Source organism: Callionymus lyra, chromosome 15 (genome assembly GCF_982586985.1).
Source record: "Callionymus lyra chromosome 15, fCalLyr1.hap1.1, whole genome shotgun sequence".
NCBI lineage: Eukaryota > Metazoa > Chordata > Actinopteri > Syngnathiformes > Callionymidae > Callionymus > Callionymus lyra.
In genome coordinates, this window is record NC_141832.1 from 21,266,010 (window position 1) to 21,275,939 (window position 9,930).

Below are 9,930 nucleotides of genomic sequence, written 5' to 3' on the forward strand. Positions count from 1 at the left end.
CATTCTTAACTGCTCTGTGTCTTCTACTGCTGCCATTAGACCTTAGTCCTGCTCAAGAACCACAAAACTGCTTTGTTTTTGCTGTTCTATGTGATGGTCTTTGTATTTTTTTTTACAAACTAAAGATGGGGTAGATGTTGTTCAAAATGTTTTCAGCCACATGTTTGATTTGAATGTGTTCAGAATTCACCTCTAAAGCATTGATGCAGCAATTTTTTCTGATGGTTCTTTTGTAGCTGAGAGCAGAGGGAGGTGCAAATGGAAGTTGATTGTGTTTGACGTGTCACTGTACAAGGACAGTCAAGATCGACGGAACAGTAGTGGCCGAAACTATCAGGGGTGTGTATTGTCAAGAATCTGGCGATACGATATATATACAGTATATGTATATTTCAATATAATTCAATGAAGACTGGGTCTCGAATTACGGCTCTTTTGTGGCACGGACCGAAATGCTTGGGTAGTACCGAGTTTCGAAACATTCTTTGTTTTTCAGCCCCAAGAATCAAATAAAACGTGAAAATGTGTGGATTTTCCTGCAAAAAAACTGTATGTCAAAGGCTGTGAACATCAGATTAATTTATCACTTATCAGTGAGGGGTTCTTTTGCACAGGAAAATATTTGTTATTTAGTTTTTTGCTGTAAGGAAACAACTTGGATTGGACATTTATCAAATCTGAGGAAAACATTTTTAAGGTTTGTAATTCTTTTTGTTGGAATTGATCTTATAAACTTGGTATTGAAAAAATTATTGTTCAGGAACCTGTTTAAAAATAAAGGTATCTGTATCAGTACTAGCATCGAAAATGTTCAATTGATACCCAGCCCTAAATGCAATACTGTAGGAACTTGGATATATTTTGTAGTATTGTCCGAGTACTTAACTCTTGTGTTGCAGAATTTACAGACCACATGACTCTCGATAAAGTCGTATTTGCTTTCATTTGTTTTCAGACGAAATATGTCCAAAAATAATCTGTAAAAGCTGCTGGAGTCGACTGTATCCTCTTGTCCTCAGTCATTTAACGTATAAAGTAATGACCTCCAGAAGTTAAATTGCAACACAAAAATAAACTAGAAAAGAGTGCATTCCCGGACGAAAATGCAGTGTGACAATTGGTAGTACTGGAAGTAGTAGTAGTGGAATTAGTAGAAGTGGAACTGGTAGTGGAAGAAGTAGTTGGATTAGTAGAAGTGGAAGTAGTAGTTGAAGTAGTAGTAGTGGAAGTAGTAGTTGAAGTAGTAGTTGTGGAAGTAGTAGTGGAATTAGTAGTAAAAGTAGTAGTGGAATTAGTAGTAGAAGTAGTAGTTACAGTGGAAGGAGTTGAAAGTTGAGTTGAAGAGTTTCCTCATTGAAATGAATGGGGGAAAAAAAGGGTAGAGAAAGTGGAATAAAAGAAAGAGGGGAAGAGATAAAAGAGAGGTAGAACATAGCCTGAAAGACTGGAATGAGCTGAATTGATAAAAGTTTGAACAAAACTTGTTCAAAAAATTGAAATGAAATTTGTGGAAGTAGAAGCGGAACAAAGTTTAGGTCAGAAGAAAACCAGGAACTCAATTCCAACACAATAACCTTGTGAATGAAATTGTTTTACACAAACTTTTACCTAAGTGTGGTATCCCTTGTGTTCTGTCTGGGCCTCCGGGTCACCATGACCCCAAGATAACACAACGGTAAAGAGAACTCAAAGATGGCTCAGTAGACTAATAATTATAATTTCTTGAAAAAATAAATCACTTTTAATTTAAGATATAAAAGAAACTCAGTTGTTGACATTAAAGACCACTTAAATGTGATAATATTTGCAGTATTTTGGTGACATTGCTGGCATTTGAGTGATTTGTTGTTGTTTTTTACCACAAGGAAAAGTGCTTGATCCCAGATGATGACACGTCCAGGTTAGTTACCATTGTCTCTTGTTCAAATTGTCGTAAATTCAAATGTCAAAATTCTGGCCGGATCCATTGAGCGATAACTGAAAATATCCATCAAAGGTATCAAATGTCAGTGGATCATCTGAAACCTTTCAAGGTCAGGAATCATCCGTCGTGATTCAATTATGCAGAGTTTGCTAAATACCTGACATTTGACAAAGAGGAAGTGACTTTCACAGACCGCACTGATGGGGAATCAGATCATGAGTGATGGGCCACAGGGTTGCAATGTTGGGGACGACCAAAGGTTAAAAGAGGTAGAAGGCGCACAGAAATAATAATTCCGGTTGAATTTTTAAGAAAAAACTTGAGGCAACACAAAAACATTTGAATCTACCAACCAAATTTCACTAAAATTCAAAGGCTGGAGCTTATCCCAGATATATGGGCGAGAGGGGGGGACACCCTGGACAGGATGCCAGTCTGTCGCAGGGCACACAAAGACAGACAACCACTCACACACACACTCATACCTACTGACAATTTCCCCAAGTTCTCAATCAACCTCTGTATCGTTTTTAACTGGGGGAGGAAACCGGAGTAAACCCACGCAACACGGGGAGAACATACAAACTCCACATCTGGAAGCGAACCGGCAACACCGTGCTGTGAGGCGCCCCCGATTATAATGTATTGAAAAATATCTTATTGAAAAGTATGTGGGCTGAATGTATCGTATCAAATAACCCCTAGTTGAAACTTGGAGTAATCCAACTTCAAGTCGTATAACAGTGTCGCTTGAGTTTTGGTTTCCAAGTCAAAGGTCAAAAAGACACTGAACACCAACAGAACCATTAACAGTTGTATGGTCAGCCTTTCGGGGTCTTTGGCTCCCAGTGGCAGGTGGTCCCTAAACAGCTGCTAATGAAGGGGCCTCGTCTGTCTCTACTAGACTGAAAGTAGTAAAAAATCTTGCATGTATTTTGGCAGATACTAAAACTTTGCCTCAATAAACGGTGTCAGACATGATAAAGCATTAGAGAAGCTGCTCATAACACTCAGGCTATAACATGCTAATGATAGATTCTATTAAATCTGAGCGGGATCAAAAGATAACAAAGGTATGCCGGGACCGGTCGGAACGACGGTCCTCCTGACAGGTGAGATCAGTGTGGGCGACTGCTGGTGTGGTTCAGTACCAAATGAAGACGATTTTTTTAGTTCGGATCTTCTCAGAGATCGGTTGAGCCCCAGTCCTCGCCACGGGCGATCTGAAGTGTATTTTGTTTTCACGATACCCTGCTGCTAATCTTGTTGACAGCCTCACCATTAGCCTCGCTGGAGCAACCACGCTGCTACAAAAGCAATTCAGTACACTGAGAAAAAAAGTTAGCTGAACATTATAAACACCGGCGAACACGCGGGGATGCTGCTGGGAACGCGATGAATCTCCGAGGAGATTCCACATTGGGCGTGATCTCCTTCATGTGTTTGGACATTTTCGAACCGCGGGATGTCGGTGAGAAAGAAAAACAACACTTTCAGCTGGTCGGCGATAGAATGTGTCCGCATGGGTCCTCTTCACAGAGGCCCGGCCCGCTGATCCCCCCCCCGAGACAGAGTTCAAGTTTCTCACAGCAACAAACATCACGAGGGCCGGCCCGAGTGGACTCCACACCTGCGCGAGGATGAGCACATTATACGGGTGAAGAAGCAATAAAATCAAAATGTGTCCTTCAGCTGTCGTCATTCAGCCTTCAGAGGAAAGTGGTCGAGTGTCTGAGGAAGATATCAAAAAGCGATCTAGGTTTAAGTCAAATAAATAAATACTAATGTTTTTATTTTCTACACCTTTTGCATCCTGAGGACAAAGGATCGACAGTGGTGCTCTTCAGGGCTCCGTTGTTGAGCCCTTATCACTTACCTGTTTTAAAAAAACATCTCCCTTCACTTCAGGCCCATGATTTGACTGCTTTGTCACATCTTTAAACACCATTTCTCCCTCAGTTGTCACTTCCTCATTATCTATATTACATTAAAAGTATCAACAACCTGCGCTACACAGAGGTGTCGTCCTTGCCTTTATTCTCTCTTTAACTGCCCACAGAAATATCATCACTTTCATCTCAGAAAAAGCTACTACATTAGGTTGAAAATAGCTTAAATGTTAAAATAAACAAATGTAAATAAAGCTTTCTGTAAACATTAACAATGGATTCAGGAACAGATGATTGTGGTACATTTTATTCATGTTCTGGAGTTGTACCTGTATTCACGAAGCTAACTGCTGCTGCTAAAAGCTAACATTAAACATTTTTTTAGAATAAATTCTGTATGAATTCTGTATTTCTGTAATGATTTGTCACTAGCACCGTCAGACGTACTTCTTGTATGTTAACAATAAGATAAATTATTTATAAAGGAGAAACACAAATTGATGTTACCCATTTTCGACACTAGGGGAGCCAGAAACACCATTTTAAATACACCAGACTAGGCTTTTAAAAAGGTTAAACATACTATAACTCAAAAATGTAATTGAATAACTTTAAAGTGTCTGTAAATGTCTTTAATTTGACGACTAGTGTTTATGTTACTAAATTAGTAACTTAACTTATGTAACTTAACATGACTTCCAGTGGTTACAACGCTGCATTGGCAGAGGCTGAATCCATGTCAGACGTCATCACTTTCAACAGCACAATTCTTGGTTTATTCATTATTTATATTGTTGTAAGTAACAGGAAATGTAGGTATTTCAATACTACCAATAATCTGACCAAACCTTCTTCAACAAACAAAACCTTGTCCTCAAAACTAGCATGTTTTAGCTAGCTTATATTTTAAGTTAAACATTGTAGTTTAAATGTATTTAATTTAATATTTAATGTTGTGTTCAATGTTGTGTAGTTTTCAATTTATTTTATTAAATTTTATTTTATTTTTTAAATGCAATATTAGCTGAACAGAGAATAGGACACCACACAAAAGAAAATAGTAATTTAAATAGTTTTTTCAGTGTTGTGCGATGATGAAAAACATTCTTTTTTCAAACCATCACACTACAGTTAGAATCAAGTTCTTGTTTTAATTCAGCAGAGAATTGACATAAAAGCCTTTTTTGCCACTGAGAACAGCTTTTTCTGCAACTGTCTGCTGGAGCCCACACAGAGAAAGAGGGGATTATGGGAGGTATTTGAGTGAAAGGGTGGTGCTGTACTTCTCGTCTCATTGATATGAGACTTTGGAATTGATCGAGGTGCTAATTAGAAGCAACCTATTTCATTAAGGTTTTACATTGAAATTTAACCCTTGAACCACTGTATTATGATTTATGTAACATATGTATTCTTATGGTTTGCCACAATTTGTGTTTATTAAGTATTACTATCATCAAAGGGGGACAGACATTTCAGTGTTGAAGCTTGTTCCGAGACTCCGAGAAGAAATTTTGGCAGTGAAATATAAGAAAAATAAACTTTCTATGGATGACTTTCTCAATATTCCATCGCTGTAAGTAAGACGAAATTAATCAATTAATTAAAGCAAATAATCAGAATGAGAGACTCTGTGATTATTAATATCATTATCAAGAGATAATCATATACAGAGAGTGATCAAATCGATCGTCTTGGTTGGATTTGAACCAAAAAACTTTCCTGATATAAGTTTGCTGGGAATGTTTGATTATTTTTGGATGATTTTCAGAGAAGTCGTCATTTAATCATTTCATTTTCCACTGAACTATTCTCTTTGAATTGATAAACTCTTTGCAAATTTCCTCAGAACAACAGCACCACTGATTCAGAGTAAACGCCTTGGGGTTGGAGTGTTTCGCCACAGCAGCAGAGCTGTAAGTCAAAGTTAAAAAATAGGGGAAGTGAAAGAACTTTTTTCCACTTTTCAGTTCCACGTCTGATGGAAACTCCAAATACTTGTACGTGTGGGAAAAGGAGCAGGATTACGTCTTAAACAACATGTGATCGCTGGTGTGTCTGAGTGATTAAAGCCTCCACTTGTTCTCCACCTGATGTAATGTGAGGATTACAGACCTGCAGGGGTCAAGGGTCGCCACGTGGATTTATGCTGACACATGACATGAGGGTCGGGGACACAAGACCACTTGGCCTCATTGTTCTTTTATTAGAAGTCCTTTAAACAAACATCAATCATAACTCAGCATCCTAAGCCGTCAAGACTTCAACTGTCACTGTAAATATATGATTTTCCTTCTTTTTTAGATTAGATTAATAATAATTTATGCAACGTGTTCATGTTGGCAGAAGAAAACGACATATCTTTAACTTCTTATAAAACTCTGGTTGAATTGGCCGATCATGTAAGTAATATAAGTGTCTCTTAAATAGTTGTTGGACTCAATTGTACTCATCAGTATTTGTCTGTTTGTACAAAATTCTCTTTTCATTCAAATATTTACATTAGAAAATGTGATTAAGGCCCGCCCACTGAAAACACTTTTTTTCTGGAGATAAAATCTTGTTTACCATAACAGCACCCACTCTGCTGTGTGTCAATCATCAAAGTTTGTCACTGCGCGTTATCGATCACGGAAGTCTCCATTATTACATCATAATGGACTCCACTCCCGTAACCTCTCGATCGCCGAGATTCAGACGGTGGAAAACGTATATGAATGAATGGAGAAGCATTAGCTATTACCTAGTGCTATAGGTTATCTTGTTTTTTTTTTGTTTTTTAATACTCTCAACAAAACAAATAATCACCAACAAAACAAAACAAAAAAAAACAACACCATAACTGCTTGTGTCAAAAATAAGTATTTATAGTAATAACTATAACTATACAGTAATAAGTTCAAAACATCATCATGATGAGGGACTTACTGCATCTTGGAGAGAAAGACTTTTGAATTGATGTTACATTAATTGTAGTTATATTTCTTTCTCGAGCGCAGAGGAAGGGACTACATTATTAATACTGTTGCCGTTACTGTTGCCAAAAGAAAGAACAAATATTTCTAGAATATGATAGAAAAACTTGGAAAAAAAAGAAAAAATAAGTTATTTACTCTATAAATAACATTGTTAATGTTTTATATATAAACGATATATATATCGTTTATGTTGGTGGAAGTGTCTTGCTTAGTTTCAGAACCAAGGTGTGTACAACAAAAACAACAACAACAACAACAACAACAACAACATGTACCAACTGTTTGCTTAAAGCCTCTTTAACAGGTAATTTCTACAACTCAAGCTTAATAAATCAAAAAGTGTATTGTAAATATATTAGGTATCTGGTATATGACATAACAGTAATTTCTATTCCATGTTTTTACATCCAAATATTGTGAGTAAAATCTCCTAAATGTCGTCTATGTCTCCCAGTGACAGTACTAACTGAGGTTATCTTATCGCTTTTAGGTCATTTACCTCTTGGTCGTTTCATCATCGTCACGATAATAATTTATAATTCAGTAAAAACATCGTAAAATAAAATGGATTTTCTGACAGGTGTGCCCATCAGCAGCTCGCTATTTTAGGGAGTCAAGTGTGGAGACGACTCAGATTGGATCGAGTGTCTGAATCACACTCGCTGGCCTCTTCACACAGGCACGCACACACACACACACACACACACACACACACACACACACACACACACACACACACACACACACACACACACACACACACACATGCACACACACACACATGCACACAAACAAACATGGCCTAAACACACTCACGGTCAAGCTAGTTTATATATTTTTAAATGGCATTTACAATAGAGATTCAAGAGCATTTCAAGTCGACGATAATTAAGACCATTTTTTTAATCGAGATATTATTTTTTAATTTCTCCATTTTTAAATCATTCTGTTCTTTGGACAATCCATAAACATTTTTACAACATTTATTTGTAAACCGTTCTGAACTACAAAGTTCCAAGATGAATTCCTCAATAACAATTAAAAGACCATCACAGTGAGTCAGGACAGACACAACAAAAAGTTATGACATGCATCATTGGAATATGTTTACAAATTAAAAAAGGAATGATATTTCAGAAGATAGATAAAGAGAGATGACTAAGAACTATCCACACTGTAATCTGGAAGTGAGTTAACGAATGACCGATAAGACAGTAATAGTAAGTATTTATTCAATAACTAATATTAGCCTGTGAGTGTGTGTGCGTGTGTGTGTGTGTGTTCTGCTGTATAACTCCCTAATGTAACAAAGTACACGTCTGTAGTCATTTTAAGAAAAGAAGAGCATGAATGACTAAAGTGACTCAAGGTTTACCAGTAACTTGACTTCAAGTACATTTAAGTCACTATTCACATCAGTTTTTAAAACTACATTTTCTTTCCCTCTGTTTGATAATTCCTTGATTTATTTTTAGTTTCTAGTGTCTACGCTGCACATTTCATCAAAATAAATAACCATTGAACAGCATAAACAGAGACTGGAAGGATTTATATATAGTTACTGTAATTTGTTTAATAATAACTCAAAGTCCAATTATGGTTAGCATAGTAATTAGTCAATAAGTTAGTACGGCATTTATGTATATGTCGCCATGTATATGATGGAGTTATTTGTGTATATATTCCAGGTAAATGTGGTTTATTATCATTGTTAATATATATATATATATATACAGTATATGAATATTTCAATGTATTTCAAATGTATGATCTGTATTCTGTAATGTATCTAAAGTGGTGACCATTTGGAGAGTTTAAAATCAGTTAAACATCTGACATAAGAGTTTCTTCTCGATTGTTTGGCTTCCTGTCAGGTGGTTTCCGGCCCTACTGAGGTTTGTCATCTCCAATGTGTGTGTGTGTGTGTGTGTGTGTGTGTGTGTGTGTGTGTGTGTGTGTGTGTGTGTGTGTGTGTGTGTGTGTGTGTGTGTGTGTCTTGATTGACGCCCCCCACCCATCATACCCCACCTGGTGTCCTGCAAACTCGCTCAAATAAAACTCTAGCTGTGTCATGTGTTAATAGAAGACGTCTGGTACTAGACCCAAAAGTATTTTCCTGCGATGCCACTTTTTGATCAGTGGCTGAAATGTTCTGAAATTATTATTTGATTGTATTTTAAAATACGTTTTTTGTAATCTGATATGATATTTTTTTTAGATTATTTAAAACTTTTTGTATGGGAAAAACTCTCACAAAAATTACAAAAGTCCTAAAATAAAAACCCTATAGTCATATTTAGAGACATGAAATGAATAATATAAATATATAAAAATATAATAGCTAGTTTCAGCATGATTTTTTTTTACCTTTAACAGTCTAGGGGCCACATGTGGGCCCCTGGGGCTGAGCTGATGTCTGACCTGAATGAGACTTTATCTACATTATTACAGAAGTAGGATTATTGAGTATTAAATGAACTAAAACACGTTATTTGGTGAAACATGTTATAGTGACAGAAGCTCAGCTCAGTGAAGAGCAAATACACAAACAAAAAAACACACAAGAAATGTGTCGCAAACATGCTTCACTAAAAACGTTAAACTTTAACTCAAAAAGTTCGCGCATGTGCATTACACCGCCGTGGTGAAAAATCTCAGATGTCAAATGTGTTTTGGATTCAACATGTTGCAAGTGGTCCTACCGAGCCTCCTGATGGGGTCGGTGGTCTTCTCCCCCGGGCTGCTGCTCGCTGACCTGCCGCTGCCCAACATGCTCCAGAACTTCCTTCACTCCTGCGAGGTGTGGATCTGGTGAAGACCTCGGTCGTGAACTGGTGCAGATCCAGCGTGACACATGAAAGGAGAGTGAGGGGAGCGCAAGAGTCCGTGCACAGGAGACCCTCCTCTGCGCGCCCTGAACCCTCCTCCTCCCCCCTGTGCGCCCGGGCGCGTAACACGACTCCCTGTCCAGGCGCGCGTTCTCATCAGATACACGTCTGTGCTCGTCAACAAACCGCGTGACAGTGAAATAAACTGAGCTAAACCTTCCCGGACATTTGATTTCGTCATCATTTATTAGCTTGTAATGGGACAAAGGCTTGAACTTTGATGAAATAGATCCTTAATCTCAGAGACCTTT

The 9,930-nt window shown here is 37.5% G+C and overlaps 1 protein-coding gene across 1 annotated transcript in view; it reads right to left on the reverse strand.

Moving 5' to 3' along the window:
- plcd3a (phospholipase C, delta 3a) overlaps positions 1-9,702 on the reverse strand; it is a 28,135-nt gene extending 18,433 nt beyond the window's left edge. Inside the window, exon 1 of the mRNA XM_087808811.1 lies at positions 9,494-9,702. Within this exon, the coding sequence (XP_087664937.1) occupies positions 9,494-9,563 (70 nt within the window). The 5' untranslated portion in view covers positions 9,564-9,702. The remainder of the gene's footprint in view (positions 1-9,493) is intronic.
- Between the last annotated feature and the right edge of the window lie 228 nt (positions 9,703-9,930).